Source organism: Dipodomys merriami, unplaced genomic scaffold (genome assembly GCF_024711535.1).
Source record: "Dipodomys merriami isolate MVZ:Mamm:240054 unplaced genomic scaffold, mDipMer1.0.p SCAF_5, whole genome shotgun sequence".
Taxonomy (NCBI): domain Eukaryota; kingdom Metazoa; phylum Chordata; class Mammalia; order Rodentia; family Heteromyidae; genus Dipodomys; species Dipodomys merriami.
In genome coordinates, this window is record NW_027206068.1 from 64,084,774 (window position 1) to 64,103,193 (window position 18,420).

The 18,420-nt window shown below is 37.3% G+C and overlaps 1 protein-coding gene across 1 annotated transcript in view; it reads left to right on the plus strand.

The window, feature by feature from the left end:
• The window catches only part of Exoc4 (exocyst complex component 4), a 689,440-nt gene that overhangs the window by 555,721 nt on the left and 115,299 nt on the right, over positions 1–18,420 (plus strand). The window contains exon 13 of the mRNA XM_069996791.1: positions 1,529–1,684. Within this exon, the coding sequence (XP_069852892.1) occupies positions 1,529–1,684 (156 nt within the window). The remainder of the gene's footprint in view (positions 1–1,528; positions 1,685–18,420) is intronic.

Sequence of the window (18,420 nt, forward strand, 5' to 3'; positions counted from 1 at the left end):
TCTCAGGTACTCAGTAGGCTAACACAGGAGGGGAATCACATCTCTGGAGAAGAATATTAGAAGGAATTCATGTCAATCAGTAAGCCAGAATTGGCACACAGCTGTAATCTCAGCTTTGAGAGGGAAGGTCAAGGCCAACCCTGCACAACCGTGACAGCAGGTGGAGCTCAAGGGTGTCGAGTGCCTACCAAACAAGAGAAGGTCTGTGTTCAGACCCCAAGTACCAAAAAAAGAAAAGTCAAAGACTATTAAGGGTCCCCTAGCACTGTGATATCATAGTCTGATGTGGTGACACTCTATAAGATTGCACTCTTCCCCACAAATAAGGTTGTAAAAGTTAGATTGTGAGATTAGTCTGTATCAGAGTAAAGATGCAAGGAAGTAACAAGAGGAAAAGGACTCATGAGAGAGCAATCTGAGTGACTGGAGAGACAATGTTTCTCTGCTTAGAACTTTACATCTCTATGGACGGGCATTGTTAGTAGCACAATTCCAGAAAGCACCCATAGTTCTCTTACTTATTCTAACTTATTTTAGAGCCACACAATATTGCTGCCTGCAGTGTGGACCAGGTTGCTTTGTCAGGTGTCAGGAGTCCACAAATGTCAATTTGTCTGTTTGGGGTCTAGGAACTTTTATTACCTATGTATCATGTATATGTGTTAGGTGTGTGTAATGTATCTCAGTATGACTCTTAACACCAAAGTATATTCCAATCTGTGATGATAGGAACTTCCTGAAGTCTTGGTCATCTTCAGCTAATTAGACTCCCCTTTGTATGTAAATGACATTGTGTTATCACTGTTGCTGAGGATTTTTAGGCAATTGAAATTAGCTTTAGCAGCAGAAATGTTGAGCCAAAAGAGAAGTTTTTTAATTAAGTTGGAATTGAACCCTTAGGTGAATTGAACCTTTAAGATTCATTCTGGGAAGAGCAGTATTAAAAGTGAACCCAACCCATGGGCCCTATTAAAGGACTCAAAGTCCATCAACCGTAGGTCAGTAGCCAAAGCCCACTGGAGTTAGAAATAATCAAAGACTTTTTCTGCCTGACATCTGGAGCACAGTAGATTTGTATCCACAGTTCAAAAAATATCTTTGAGTAGAACTAATAGATAGTTTAAACCAAGAAGCCAGTGAACAACTGGTAAAATGTTTGTCACTTCTAGATGTCATCATGTATCTATTCATATATACATATATATTATCATATATACATTTTTTTGGAAGATCTGTCCCTCAAACCTACCAGGCACTCACATTAATCTTAAAGGATTAACAATGATATGAGGGACTAGGTAGTAATACCAGTTCTCATGAATTTTACTCAACAATTAAGAAACAGAAATGTAGAAAGGATTTTCCCCATGTGACCTACTAATGAGTATTGTTGCTTCTGAGCCAGGTACTGAGTTACGTTAAGAAGAGAGATGAATCAAATGTTTCTCCTGCAGCAAAGACAGATGAAAAAATGCTCACTAAATACCAGGCATTGTGCTAAAGTATCTCATGTTGGGGTTTTTTTTAGGGGCATCGTCCAATCAGAAGAAAAACTTGTTATTAGTGCATCATGGGCAAAAGATGATGATATCAGCAGACTCTTGAAATCTCTACTAAACTGGATTAACATGGCCCAGCCCAAACAGTTGAGGCCTAAGAGAGAAGAGGAAGAAGATTTCATCAGGTAAAGACCTAGTTTCTAAGTTACATTAAACATAAGCAGGAAAAGTTCATGTGTAACCAAGTCTTTCTTACATGAAATTTTATCATTCTAAAAGATCAATTACTTAACTTGAAAATGTGTTTGCCCTGTGCCTTACCTTACTTTTCATCTATGCCTTAAGTTCAAAACAGTAGAAAGAAGAAATTGACATGAGTCCAATCTGGACTATGGCTAAAGTGGATAAAATTCCATTTAAATACCATTCTCTCTACATAGGAGACACTATATAACTCATTTGTTCAGCACTTACAGACTGTGATTCCCTATGAATATGACAATAAGATAAGGTTCCTGCTAGTATAATGAATGTCACTTTTCTGGACATGTTTCTTCAGGTCAAGATTATTAGTTAGACTTTCTGTAACATACAAACCAATATTCTTCTCATGTTTATTTACATGGGTTGTGTTGTCTGCTCTCTTCTGCTTGTTTTGATAACAGTAAGGTCTCAATCAACAGCATCACTCAACATTTACCTCTGTATAATTTAAATTATTTCCTTCACCATGGAATTTGATGAAGCTATTCATTTTCACATGGCTGGCCTGTCACAGTGAAAGATTTTCACCTCTGTCATCGTAACTGTGTAGAGGAGATGAATGAGCTGGCAATACTTGGTCACATTAAAACTGAGCTCATTGTGACTGTCTTGTGATTATCAAAGTAAAATAATAATGGTATAAAACAAATAAAATAGGATCTGTTTATAGAAGCAAAGACCAGCGAGTAAAGGAAGCAATGGACATTAGCTCACTTTCAATTTATCTTGGAACAGTGGCTCACTTGTCTCAGAATGTGGATTAGAACTGGAAATAAATAAATCTCACAAAGTTAACTGTGTCATACAATAAAGTTAGAAATAGAAAGGTAAAGAGAGTACCCAATTTTTTCAAAGACTTCATTTGAAAGATTTCACCACAAATGAAAGATACTCCTACCAACCTGATGAGGGACATCATCAAGTGTCAGTGAGATACCTGTGCAATTCTGTGGAGTATATGCTAGGAGTAGAATTTTGGAGTAATAGTTTATGCAAATGTTGAGCTTAATTCACAAAGTTGAGCAGTTTTCACAGTGTTTGTAAGTTACACCCATCCTCACCGTGGGATGGGACAGTTCAGTTGCTCCATATCTCACCAACACTTGTTATTTTCCCTCTTTTTAATTGTAGCCATTCTAGTAGGTGTGCTGAGGCATTGCATTGTCCTTTAAATATGCATCTCTCCCATCAATGATGAAGTGGAACAACTTTCAGTGTACTTATATGTATTTATTGGCCATTTAGTATTCTATTCCATAACATACATTTTCAAATCATTTTCTCCTTATTTTTATTTATATATATATTTTTTGCCAGTCCTGCAACTTGAACTCAGGGACTGGGCGCTCTCCCTGAGCTTCTTATGCTCAAGGCTAGCACTCTATCACTTGAGTCACAGCTCCACCTCCAGCTTTTTCTGTTTATGTGATACTGAGGAACTGAACCCAGTGCTTCATGCATGCTACTAGGCAAGCGCTCTACTACTAAGCCACATTCCCAGCCCCTCTAGTTTTAATTAGATTGTCTGTCTGTTGGTTTGAAACTGCTCTGTTGTAGATAGACCAATCATCTGCTTCTTTATGTGTTGTCTCTTTACTCTCTTGGTGGTGTCTTTTACTAAGAAAGCTTCAAAAACTTTCACTAACTTGGACATATTAATTATTTTATGGCTAAGACTTGTTTTAGCCTATTTAGGAAACATTTGCTTATATAAAAGCTACAGAGACAGTTTCCTCTAAAACTTGGGGTGCAATAAATATCCATTCCCAGCATTCAAAATAAATCATACACTATTGAATGTTTGTTTCTATTCCTAGTACTTCACTGTAGATCACATTATCATGGCTTAAATAGTAGAGAGTTTCTTCATGATGTGTTCTGTCAGGAGAGATCTAGAATGATTGAAAGATTGATTAACACTCCAAGTAGAAATAACAACTGACCTTAGGACAAAAGTCAGCTGTAAGGCTCTGTTTTACACGGAAATCTTATCCTTTTGTCAGATTTTTTAAGAGATCTAGTAGCCATAATAGTTACCTTAAAAGAAATAACTAGGGGATAATTTATTCTTTCCAGTTTTACAAATTACCTTAAATGAATGTGTGCATCATTCTTCCTCCATTTATTACCGTATAATTTCTTAATCATGTTTTCTGCTTGCAGAGGATTTTTAATCATTTTTATCAATTATATTGAATGGCTTAGAGTTTAAACTATTTCTAGCTCTATTCCAGGAAGAGAATGCTGACCCAAATTGATGAACCTGTGTACCGCCTTCATTCTTTGAATTAAAGGAAGTAGAATTAAAAAAAAGTTCTGGCCTTCCTGAGTTTTGATTTCTTCACTGTATTGTTCAACTTCCCATCTTAAAGTTGAAGATGGAAACTTAAGCTAAATTATGAACTTGCTATCTTTTTTGCTCAGTTTTTTTTTTTTTTATGGAGTCTTACTTTTTGCGGTGACTGAGCTTGAACTGCAATCTCCCAAGTAGCTGGGATTATAGGTGTGAGCTACCACACCAGCTAATATTTGCTCATTTTAATATAATTTGCATGCAGTACAATTTGCTGTGATGACATATTCTGTAACTACCTCCCAGATCAAAACACATAATTTTTCTAGTGCTCTACCCTTGAGTTAATCACCATTCTGACTTTTATCATCATAGTTTAGTTTCACTTGTTTCTAAATTTTATACAGTTAGGATCATAGTAACTGTTTTCTTTTAGTGAATATTATGCCTGAGAGACGGCTCAGGTTTTTGCATAGAGACATTGTTTTAAAAACAAACTATTTGCTTTAACAAAAGAGAAGTCAAATTTTAGGTCTGTTTTGCTTATCTGTGATTGATTATTTCCTCTTAAACTGTCACATTCTTTCTCCAGATTAGAAGTTGAGAGCAAGAAGGAGTGGGGGTACCTCATTTATATTCCAGTGTGGTAGAGTTAACAGCCAGGCTTGATGTAGTACATTAGAGCACCTCAAAACATGGCATAAGCCAAAAGGACTGAAAAAGTCACACTGTCCTCCTATAATTAGTTTTTAAAGCTCAGAAGTCTATTTGGTGAATCGATGAATATGGAGCCCAGTGCCCTTTACATTGAATAAAGCTTATGTCCCCCTCATTACTAAGCAAGGTCCTTTCTTCTACTTGTTTTTTTATTTAACTAAAAAAATAAGATGTATTATTTCCAGGTTTAGCTCTGAGGAAAAGGGAAAAAGTAGGTCAAGCCAGGGCGCTCATAGATAAAAGAAAAATAGCAAATATCCTTTTGTTCTCAAAGAAGCTGAAAGCAAGCTGTCTGGCCCATTGTCTTTGCACCTGCCATATATTATCTGTATATTTTTTCCTTTTGAGATGGTGAGTATCTGCTGATAAAAGACAGCCCTACTTTCTGAAGGTGTAATTAACAGGAAGAGGAAGGTGTTAGGGAGCGTAAAGGAGGAAGAGAAGAGATGTCTCGGAGCTGGGGAGACCATGTGTTAAACAACCCTCCCAAACCTATCACCCATTTCACTGAAAGCCCCTTGATTTCAGAAAATACCTAGGCATTTCTCTAGAGCCAGCCTAGAAAGCTCGTAAGTATGAAGGCAGAATCTGAGTTCTAGGGGGTAAAGTTAGGTAAAGCAATACATAAAAATCTACAAATTAGTCTTGAACTATAGCAGACAGAAGATGAATGATAAAGAATTGAATTTCTTAGCCCGGTACTGATGGCTCATGCCTGTAATCCTAGCTACTCAGAAGGCTGAGATCTCAGGGTCATGGTTCAGTGCCAAGCAGAGAAGAGCATAAAACTCCGTTTAACCACCAGAAAACCAGAAGTAGCATTGTGGCTCATAGAGCACTAGCCTTGAGCAAAAAGAGCTCAGAGACAACACCCAGGGCTTGGCTTCAAGCCCCAAGACCAATTGAAAAAAAAGGCTCTGGACCATTGTGCAATCTGTCTTCACAATCTTAACAAGAGTTACCAGTGCCTCGCAATGTATGGCAGAATTATTAGTTTCCAAGTGTTATTATTGTTCCTATTCAACAAGTTCAGAGAAAGTAAGTCACTTCCTGAAGTTCACAGAGCCACTAAGTGACAGAGGAGAGTGTAAACCTGTGGTCAACCAGTGTAAAAATGGATCAAGTGTTTCTATTTTCGGGCTTTTGAGTTATTCATTTTTATTCATCATTATAATCTTGTCTGATAATTAAACTTTTTAGTTAATGCCATAGGCATGTATCTTGTAGGCACTTTGACTCTAGATTTTGTCTAATATGTTTGGTGTTCATTATATTACATATGTTTTTGTTTTCAGTTTGGGGTTTGTTTGGTTTAGTTTGGTGCTAGTATTAGGGCTTGAACTTAGGGCCTGGACACTACCCTTTAGCCTTTTTTGCTCAACGTTGGCAATCTACCATTTGAGCCACCTGCTCCACTTCTGGCTTTATTGGAGGTAAGAGTGATAGACTTTATTGTCCAAACTGGCTTCAAACTGCTATCTTCCTGAGCTTCCTGAGTAGCTAGGATTACAGGTACAAGCAGTAATGCTTGGTTTATATTTCAGTAACACATAGTTAAACAGCATATGCCTATTTACATTTGGGAGGAATGAGGAACTAAAGCCCGTTCAAAGCAAAAAAAAAAAAAAAATAGAAGTAATTACTCTTCAAAAAAAGAAAGACAAAACAAAGGAAATGAAATACTTAAAAATTATGTAATGTATTACATATGTTTCAGATGGAGGATGATGCAATCCTGAGTAGGGCAGAGAGCTTTGAAGACATTTTTAGCTATATTTACTTCCTGAGTAGCTTTTTAGTTTATCTAGAGTACCAAATGACTGGTATGTTCATATACTGCTTTTTGTTGCTTTATGCAATTATAAAAGAAGATTAAGTAAATAAGAAAATATTTAGCATGAGCTCTATATTATGTATTTCATGAAAAAAAAGAGTTAAAATAAAAGCAGTAGAATTCTTAGGGTGTAGAGTAGCCTTCCCCTTGGGAATCTCATGGACCTGGGGCTCTTCATGTTGTTTCTTCCTGTCATAGTCTATACTGTCCAGTTACTTCATGAAATTCAGATTAGACAATTCAAAAGGAAGTAGATATCTATCCAATGTAGGAATATAGTTAAATATAAAAATAGTCTGAATAAAGGAGAGCATAATGTTCCAAGAATTTCTCTTTGAAAGGTTCCCAACATAATATAAAGCAACAGCTATTAAAAGGTTCCAGCTAACTGCAGCTATTAAAAATCTTCAGATAAATGTGAAGAAGCAATGAATGAGGTGATACAAGGGAAAAAAGACCTAAGCTATCTTGAACAAAATGTTCATTTGAATGGAGACATTTATTTCACTATCTCTGTAAGCTTAATATGACTTTTAAAATGTAATTATACAAGGAAAGATTAATCAGAAAATATGAATGTTTTAAATAAGTGCAGAAGTATAAAATGCTTTACTAAAATGTTGGCTTTTTCTTCTTCCCTTCCTCAATTAAGCAAGAGGAAGATCATGGATCTCTGTGGGACACTGCCAGGCAAATCAGAATGAGAAGCAGATCTAAATCTCAAGGTTAAAAAAAAAAAAAGCAGTTCATTAGCTGTAGACTCAGCTACATACATCACTTAATGTCCAAGCTGATTGAATTAGGCATTTTGTTATTATATCAAAATGGTATGACTCTTGTTAGCAAAAGAATGTTAATTGGCAGTATAGTTTTGAACAAACACAAACTTAAAATCTCCCTTTCAAAATACACAAATGCTATCCTTTGATATGATTTAAGAATGATCATCCTGTTAGTATCATTTTAAAAGGTACTTACTTGTTGGTTTCTTTAATATTATATTTCCTTTTAGATTTCAGAGCATGGAACTGTTTACTATTCTTCATTTAGGTGTTTGTTTAACTATACTGTTTCTCTTGTGTGAAGTTTTAGTACAAGGAAATTATTACCCTTCTAACTTAGCCCCTCTTAGCCCTTGTGGCTGATACGTGAGCTGTTCCATCATGGTGGTGGGCCAAATCCCTATGGTGAAACAGGGTGGGTGATCAGGATGAGGACAAGTGATTCAGCTTTTGATGAATCTTGAGCTTGCTGCCAACTTGCCCAGTCAGCTGCAGGCTGACATTGCCTGCCTGGTGAGAAAGGACTTGCCTACTTATATCCATCTTTCTTTGCCCCCCCTGGGGTTTTTCTGGTGGTTCTTTTATCCCTTTCTGTCTGTCATGTCCATCATTCCTGGAGTAGCACTAACCATCCTATCTACCCAGTGCCTGTGCAGCTCAGCTTTCAAGCTTCAGCTCAGGTATCAGATCCTCCTGCATCTCCTCCCAGAAATGGCCCTCCCCTCCTGCAAACCATCCTGCTTCCTGCCTGGACCAAGAGCTCTTAGTCTGGGGACAGCCACATTGTAAAAGGTGTTTAGAACATTGTATAATGTGAGGAATGGAACTCCTAGAGGAGAAAATATTGTGATGTCAGAGCCAGTTAGAATAATGAAAATTATAATTACACTAGAGAGAGGAAGATGATGGAATTGGGGCAAGGAGAGGGAAATAACTTTAAATCCTCACTTATCCATTGGGCAAGAGGTCAGAATAAAATGTCTAAAATCAATACATCAACAGGTACCAGTCTCTCAGATTATTTAGTGAGATAAATGTAATCATGGGAAGAATTGAAATGGTGTGTGTGTGTGTGTGTGTGTGTGTGTGTGTGTGTGTGTGTGTGTGTGTGTGTGTGTGTGTGTGTGTGTGTGTGTGTGTGTGTGTGTGTGTGTGTGTGTGTGTGTGTGTGTGTGTGTGTGTGTGTGTGTGTGTAGTTTATAAGGCACAAGGTAGTTTCTAGGAGGAGTGAGACAGGGGTCATCTATTATCATTATGGGTAATTATTACCTTGGTTTTAAATTTTCAATTGCTTTTAAAAAAAATTCTATACATCTTCAAATCAGGTTAGTATTTCCTGCCAGTTTGCTAATTCTCCACAAATGCACTGCCATTCCAATGTTTTTATCTCTGAAAAAGATCTTTAATTTGTGCTTATTTTGCTGCTCATTTTATGCACAGCATTTACTCTACTCTGGAGTGTGTCCTTGGCCTATCCATACCTCTCTTTCTTCTAAAACTCGTGCCCAAGCCATTCTCCATGCCTTTTCCCTATTTTAAGAGAGCTGCCTTGATTGAAGATCTGGCACTTCACCGTTACTTCCGAAGATGGAGTGTTGAGTGGCTCTTTCCTGATTTAGACTTTTTGTAAGAGAAAACTAAATGATAATTTGAGAAATAACTAGAATATTCAGTAGGATAGAATATTCATAGGAAGGTGTTCAGTGCTATATCAGTTTCCACTCTTAAACTTTTTATCATTCTCTGTGGTCAAAAAGCCAAGATATGACATGTCCAACTTACAATAAATGATTACTGATTATGTTAATCTTTCACTGATGTTCTTGTGAGGTTTAAGACATATATTGATGGGAAACTAGTGTTTGTATGAATGCATAACTCATGGAGGCTGCTAGAAGAAAAACTGCTTGCTTCTGCATGTCCTGTCAATTAAAAAACAACTTGGATGGCATTGGAATCTTAGTGACGAGTACAAAACTATTTAAATAAAAAGTAATCTACACTTTGTATTAATGATTGGAAATTAATCAGAAGTAAACTAAAGCTGTTTAATGTATGGAATGTGTTAATGATATGGGCAAAGATCAAAAAGTTGTGCTGCCAGGGAAAAATGATACACTAAAACTTTAGTTATAGAGAAATTTTAAGGCATTTCTTCTCATATAATTGTGCAAGTCTGAGTCAAACAGTAAAAAAAGTTGTTTTAATATAATGAATTCTGCATGATTGTGCTTTTGAACTTATCACAAAGCTAGCTACCTTGACCTATGATTAAAATCTTGACCTTTAATTGGAGAATCGCTGCTTGAACTTTGGTGTTTTGCTACCTATTCAGTTTTCCATGGATTCTGGCTTTTGTGTCTTTCTTTTAGATAGAAACCCCTATGCTAGCAAAGCTGCCTTCAACGGAATGGTGTCTGTAGTTCTGTCTCTAGACTGTTGCTCCCCTCCCAGGCTGCCTGGCCAAGTACAGGCTCTCTTCTTCTTCTTCTTCTAGAAAAGGTTCAATTATATACAGTAGTTTTTCTGTGTACACTAAGCTGAACGCAACAAATAAACCTCCCCAAAATGCTTCAATAAGGACAGAAAGACTAGCAGAAGAAAATGTGCACTTACTTGTCCATGGCTTTGACCTATCCAAACATGACTGACAGCTGTTCTATGCTTCATCTCTCTGGATCTGACATTTGAAGGGCAGACATAGTTTCTGAGAGTTCTGATTGCTGTAAGTAATTCTGTTCAAGATTTTAATTTGGGACATTAACTTCTTAGCACACATGTTGTTTTATACCTTCTATAAAACCTTCATTCCCAGAAACTCAGGACATTGATTAGAAACTCAGTGTGCCACCAAGAGATGCTGTTAAGGTGATTCCCAGGAGACTGCTGGCCTAACTCCTAGTTTGGACAGAGCTGTAGAGAGATGCTAATTTTGAAATGCCCAGCAATGGCCCTTCTAATTCTCTTTCCTTATTTTACTTCCCTGCCCTTAAAGTTTTTCATTGCTTGTAATCTGACAAGTTTTAAACCCACAGAAAAGTTGAAATAATCCTTTAAATACATATATACCATACATTGGCTTCAATCTGCTATTCATCTTTCCATACCAACTAAACTCTCTCCACATGTACTCACCTACTGCCCTCTTGACATACTATCTGAACTGTTGCTCTTCAGTACTGCAGCATATATCTCTCAGGAGAAAAGATAACCTAATAGGGACCCATACCTTTACTAGACGTGTTATTTATGCTGCGACCTTAAGAAGTTCCCACAAACTTAGCAGCTAAAATCATTATATTACAATAGATCAGGAATCTAACACAAGTCTTACAAGGTTAGAATCAAGGGAGGTGTTTATTTATTTATCTGCAGGGATGTATTTATTTCCAGAAGTTTTAACAGATAATACCTTTCTTTGCCTTTCTGCCTTCTAGAAGCCAGCCTCCTTCCTTAGTCTGGGGTCTGTCTCCATCTTCAGCGTGAGCAAGAGAGCAACTCTGCCCCTTCCCTGATCAATTCTCTCTCCCAGACCACAGCTGGACAGGATGTCCACTGTTCAGATACATATCGTTAGATTTGGCACACCCACATTATCCAGAATAGTCAACCTAGCTCAGGGTTCTTAACCTCAGTCACATGTGTAAAATTCCTTTTCCATTTAAAGTGACATAATCATAGTTCCTACAGTCATTCTACTTATCATACCTCATCTAACAAAATTGGCATTCTATAAAAGCTGTGGTTAATATATATCATACCTCCCCAATTGCATCCCCAAAATGTCAGCTAGGTTTTTGTTTTGAAGAGAGAGACAGAGACAGAGAGACAGAGACAGACAGACAGAGAGAGAGAGAGAGAGAGAGAGAGAGAGAGAGAGAGAGAGAGAGAGAGAGAGAGAGAGAGAGAGAGAGAGAGAGAGAGAGAGAGAGAGAGAGAGAGAGAGAGAGAGAGCTTGCTTATCCTAGAGCTTTTCACTCAGGTTTTTTGCTTATAGCTGGTACTCTACCACTTGAGACACACTTCCACTTCTGGCTTTTTGCTGGTTAATTGGCCGTAAGAGTCACTCCACCTTTAAGGTCTGGGCTAACAATGAATTTTGATCTTCTTCATCCTGATCAGGATTATATATATATAAGCCACCTGGACCTACCTTAGGTAGGTTTTTTTTTAATGTAAGATGCAATAGAGATTCACATATTATATCTCTAGTTTCCGCTAACATACATCAGTCTCAATAATTCCTTCCACTTTTTCATGTCCCTGAAGCTGTCCACCATTAATGCATGCCTATAATTCTAGCTACCCAGGAGTCTGAGCTCAGGAGAATCAAAGTTCAAGGCTGTCTTAGGAAGAATAGTCTGAGAGACTCCATCTCCAAAATAACCAGTAAAAAGCCAGGTTGGAGGCATGGCTCAGCTGAAAAGTAAACTAAGCAAGTCCAGAGCTGTTGAGTTTAAACATTGGTACGGCACGGGGGGCAGGAGGAGGGGGGTTAGATTTCAACTACATGTCTGGATTCATCTAGCAACTTCATTGTGATTATATCCTGAGCTATCTCCTGATATGTTCTATCAGGAAAATATTATGGGTAATAATTAAAACCCCCATACTATCACTTCACCCAAAGCCTGGCAAAGCTAAGCCTGACCATTTGAGTAAGGTAGTGACTGCCAGATCTCTCTTTTATTTGCTTTCGTTACTAACTAGTAATCTTAAGAATGATTCCCAGAGACTTTGTGATTTTCTAATCTTAGTCAACACCCAAAGATAAATGTCATCCATACAGCTGTTTATTAAAAAAAAACAACAGCTTTTCCTCTACTTCCTACTCTCTCTTATAGTTACCTGTGATGTATCCATGCATTTTTAATTCAGTTTTAAAGTTATGACCATTTTTCTTTTAATTTTCTTACTGAGATGATTTAAATATATGAAGCACCACAGATCTTAGTGTTCAGTTGGACACGCTTTGACAATCTATACACACATGTAACAATTCATTATTCTACTCTATTACTAATGAGCATTGGGTTATGTCCAGTTTCCATCCTTTATAAACAAAACTGCTCTAAATGATTCCGTATGGCTAATTAATTCTTAGAAAATGTTTTTGTCCTCATATGCTTCTATTCTTTTGAACAACAATGTGGAAGCAGAATTGCGGGATCATAAGATTAGAGTAGATTTAATGTGATGTGAAAGGATATGCTTCATATCCTTATCAGTATTTCGTTTTAGTCTTTATTTTCTGTAAGAGCTTACCTGAAAATGGTTGTTACTTCTTCTTTAAATGTTTGATAGAAAGATCACATGGACCTGCATTTTCTTTGGAGAAAGTTTTTCTTAATTATTTCAATCTTTAAAATATAGAAAGGAGCATTTGTAGTCCCTAGTTCTATAGCCCATTTTGCAAATTAAGTAATTCAAGGAATTTGTGAAGTCACTGTCACAGTGTTAAAATGTTCCCTAGTTATCCTTCTAAAATCTGTAAGATCTGTGGTAGTGTTCACTATTTAGTCTTTAATATTGGCAATATATGTTCCCTCACTGTTTTTCTTCTTTTGTTCTTGTTGGTCGTGGGGCCTGAACTCTGGGCCTGGGCGCTGTCCCTCAGTTCTTCAGCTCAAGGCTAGCGCTCTATCACTTGAGCCACAGCGCCACTTCCAGCCTTTTCTGTTTATGTGGTGCTGAGGAATTGAATCCAAGGCCTCATGAATGCAAGGCAAGCACTCTACCACTGAGCCACTTTCCTAGTCCCATCACTTTTTTTCTTGATCAGTTTATGTAAGACAAAAAATTGCTAACTCTCCATAAATGCACAAAGAAAATACTTTAGGTTTGAGGGACCATGCCATGTCTTCCCACAACTACTTTGCTGTGCTGGTATAATAGGGAAGTAGCCACAGATTTCATCTGCAGACCCTAGTTTGCCAGTCTCTGATTTTATCAATTTTATAAACTGCTGAGGTTTTCATTGTTATCGTTTTCAAACACCCAATTTTTTGCTTCGGTGATTTTTCTCTCCCCTTTAGCTGTTCTTCATTTTTGTTTTCTGCTTACTTTGGATTTAATTTGCTCTTCATTTTCCTAGCTTCTTCTAGAGAAAGTTAAAATCACTGTTCCTAACTATATTTTCTTTTCTGATATAAGCTTTTGGAGTTATACATCTATTTATAAACAGTGCTTTAGCTGTCCTCAAATTTTGATATGTTTTCATTAGCATTCAATTCAAATGTTATCTTTCCCTTGTGATTTCCTTTTATAAGCTACAGATTGTTTTGGCTCACCTTGCTTAAATTTCAGATATTCAGAGATATTCCAGATACTTATTTATTCATTTTTTTGTACTGGTCCTAGGACTTGAACTCAGAACCTAGGCACTGTCTGTTTTGAGCTTTGTTCTCAAGGCTAATGCTCTACCACTTGAGTCACAGCCCAGATCTCAATCCTGGTTTCTAGCATAACTATCATTTATATTTATTTAGAACAGATAAATAAGTATATGTGTATATAAATATATAATATATACATAAATAAGGATAAATATATTTATATATACACATATACATAGATAGTATATATATAATGCAGTACACATATGTTGTGTATCATACTTAGATCATTTATCTGTAATATATATACATTTGCAAATATATGTGTATATATCTGCATATATACATACACAGTAAAATCTAGATCATGGCAGATGATAAATTGTGTTGTTTACTGCACTGTTTTTCTCAGGGGTCAGTTTTATATTATATTTTATATTGTTCAACAAGTGAACAGTTATTTAACTATTTCACCCATTTTTGTGGCTGGCCATGGTATGAGAACTAATTTAATACCAGTTTCTCTATCGTGACTGAAAACAGAAGTCATTATTACTGTTATTTTTACTTATTTATTTTTTGGAGACTCAAAATTGTCCCAGATATAGCCAGGAAGAAATCTCATTTTCTTCCAACATGACCCCATTAATCTTTTACCACTTCTAATAGAACAAAATAGATAACACTCACCTTGTATTTTTCATTTCTAAGCCTAGACTCAGCTATTCCTTCCAAGTATCTCAGTGCCTTTACAGAGAAATGTCATTTAGAAACTAAAATCTAAGCACTAAATGTACCCATTGCTATTAGGATAGTTTAGCACCCACAGTTAGGCTTACAGCCAGGCCTTATTAAAAGCAAGTTTCTCATAAATATCTGCAAAAAAATGAACAACTTGATAATAAAAAGTAAATCCAAATTTTAAAAAATGAGCAGACTTAGAATAAATATTCCTCTAAAGAAGATATGCAAATGGTTAAAACAACATGAAGAAATCATTACTGGGAAAATGCAAACCAAAGCCACAAGGAGATATTACTTCTTATACAGTAGCTGGTTGTAATTTAAAAGGCAGATAATACCAAGTGTTGACAAGGATGTGAGAAACTGGAACCATAATATGGTACTACTAAAAATGGAAACTGGTAAAACTACTGTGAAACATTTTGGTTATTTTCCTCAAAAGGCTAAAGAGAGTTATCACATGATCTGACCATTCAACTTCGATCTCTACCCTCCTTCCTAGTCCTGCTCTGCACACTTGGGCTGCATAGCTTCAGGTAGCTAGTCTACAACATGGCAAGTTCTTAAATTGTACAAGTACAGGGTGTAAAGAAAAGAAATGCAAAATCATCCATTGTGATCACTGAAGGAAGAGACAAACTAATGGGGAGGAGCAATTATTTAGTAAATAGGAAGAGTAGCTGCTCGCAGGGCAGTGTGTATTGAAGTGCCATCAGTTGAAGGATGGAGTCAGTGATGAGCTTCAGCAGTTTCTAGGAGGAAAATGAAATAATAGAGTAATCAAGATAATGGGACAATTTTGTTACTTTCTATTGATGAGGGGTTACAGAGATGATTTTAGAGAAACAATTTTTGAAAACATAATTGAAGAACCCATCAGCATAGTGCTGCCCCCATTACTTTTGAATGGGTAAAATAGGTTTTGAAAGGGTTGAAGATTGAGTTAACTGTAAAGCAGAAATGATGCCAAATTTAGGCATGTCTTTATCATGTCTCATACGAATGACTCATGCTACTAGGAATCAAGGTAGGTGACCAAACCTTTATCAGCTTAAGCTCTGCCTAAGTGATGTTTAATTAGGTCACCCATTAGATCACCATTGTCTCAGTTTCCCTACCCATACTACATAATCCTCTTGTCAAAGAATTTCATCAATTTTCAGTAGTATTGTATACAGTCAAATATCATTATTACATATTGTATAAACCAAAGTCTTTATGTGGACTATACAAAAATCTTTCAGGTGCTTACTTACCTGAGAGAAAATGTAATGGCAGGGAATTGGTTACACTAGGAAATGAGGATCTAAACACCGCACAAGAAATATGAAGATAATGGACAGACTAACCACAGTTAGGAGCCATTATCACCACCACTACTTCCTCCCACCATCCCACCCCTTAGCTGCAGTGCCATGAGAAAAGGTATGTTTGCAGTGCCCATAAGCACTCAAAGATAGCGCATACTAGAAGCCAGACCATGGAGGAGATACAGCCACTGCTAGAGATATCTCTGTCTGGAGAAAAAGGGTATAAACACCCCGGCTTTCCCTTTCCCTGTGTCTTCCAGTTTTCCACCAAGGCTTCTAACTGGGAGGACCCATTTGGGATCCTGGAGAACAGCCTAGGAAGAGTTAGGCTCCCCTCCCACACTGTGGGCTGGAGAAGGAGGGGAAGGATAAGAGTGACGGAGCTTAAAGCAGAGCATGTAGGTCTTCTGTGTTCCATCCTTTTGGTTATTCTATCCATTCTCACCCTACCTGAATTTTAGAAATTCCTAATTTTGCTTAATATAAGGTAACTGTTCATCACGTTAAAGACATTCCCTCTCTTTCCCTCGTAAAAAGACATGAAGTTCGCCAGTCATGGCCTTGTGACTGCAGTCATCCCAAGTCCAGTTACTCCACAGACCTCCTCTGTAATCTAGATAGAGTTCTGCGTCTATGGTAACTTCTAAACTAAATTGGAAGTTAGTTACTATAAACGTTGCTCCTGGAAAACACCAGTTAGTACATTTCATATCCATTAGAGTGGCCATTATTTAGAAACAAAAAGGCGAACAGAAAATAGCAAATGTTGGCAATGATTAGAGAAACTGAAAGCCATGTGCAGTGTTGGCAGCAATGTAAAATATTGCAGCCACTGCAGAAAACAACTTTCTCATCGAAAACTTCAACTAGAATCACCATGTGAGATATCAGTTGTACTCCTAGGTATACAGCAAAAGGAATTTAAAGCAGGGACTGTAACAGATACATGCACTAATGTTCCTGTGTGCATTAGTCATACAAGCCCAAGGATGGAAACAAATCAGTTGTTGATCAACAGGTGAGTGGGTAAACAGAATATGGTATGCATATACGATGCCATTATTACTCAACCTTAAAAGGAATAAAAGCCTGGCACCAGTGGTTCAAGCCTGTAATCCTAACTACTCAGGAGGCAAATCTGAAGATCACTGTTCAAAGCCAGTTTGAAGAAGGAAGTCTGAGAGACTCTTATCTCCAGTTAGCTTCCAAAAAGCTGGAAGTAGAGATGTGGCTTAAGTGCTAGAGAACCACCCTTGAGCAAAATTGCTAAGTGGCAGCACCCAGTCTCTGAATTCAAGTGGTAGTACTAGCACTAAAGGTCATACTATGAATACCAAATATTTCAAACAAACAAAATCTAGATGTGGCATACCTAAGTTCAAGAGCAGAGATGAGCCCGGAAACATGCAAAGTAAAATAAGCCAGTTGCCAAAGAATCAGATAGTTTTCTTATATGAACTCTCTGGAATCAGCAAATTCATTGTACAGTAGTAGAAAGAGGGAATGGACAGTGAGTGTTTGATTAGTACAGACTTTCCATTAGGGAAAACAGGAAGCTTCTGGAAACCAGTGGTTACATAGCATTGTAAATGTACTACATGTCACTGAATTGTATGTTTCAATGTGCCCATTTAAGTGTACATCTATAGCATGGTAACATATGCACTATATATTTCTGTGTATTTGAGCATAATAAAAAAAATAAACAGAACCGATGAACAAAAGGAAACCTATTTCCCTGTACATGTTATGATGTACAGCTGCTGAAGTCTTCTTTCCTGTTACTGATCGTAAGGCAGTATGGTACCGGTCACTGCTTCAGCCACTTATTCTGTGTTGTCCTCACCTTCTGCCAACTCTGCCAGCCTGTCAAGAGTTCTTTACATATTTGTGCTGACACTGCCCTTGGTGTTTTGTTAAAGTAAGGTCTTAAGTTTTTGCTCAGGGCTAGCTTTAGATCAGATTCCCCCTGCCTGTACCTCTCACAACGCTGTCACAATTTGTGGGCTTATTGATTGAGATGGGGTTCTCACTAACTTTGCTAGTCTCAAAGTGTGATCCTCTTCCAAATCTCTACCTCCTGAGTAGCTGGGATTACAAGAACAAGTTACCACACCCAGCCTAGCCTTGTAGCTTAAAGACAATGAATTCTTAGTGGACCTGCCTCTGCTGAGCTGCCATGGTATTTACTTAACTTTTTCTATAGACACTGAAGTACTAAGCAGAGTCCCAGTGAATTCCACATAGGCCTGTGGGCCTCTATTACACAAAAGCAGCTTACTTTTTCCCTTGGCAAATCACGTCATTCACTCTAGGTAACCACTCTAAGTAACCAGTTTTTCTGCTTGTTATTTCAGTAGTGTGAGAAGCAAAAACAGCCAGATGACAACTTCTTCCAATTCCATTGTTGTTATTTCCCAGAGGAAGGATTCCTGGATACCAGTTTAGCTTGTTTAGCCTAAAGCTACAGGAGAAAAAGCAAAAAGAATACTATGACTAATGAGAGAGGGGGCTGTTCCAACTTTTAATGCTAACTTACCAGACACTTTTTTTTTTTGTTATTAGGGGCATACACCCACACAAAAAAATAGCACTATATATTGGTCCCTGAGTCTAAGCATTCTAGCATGGTAGCCTGATAA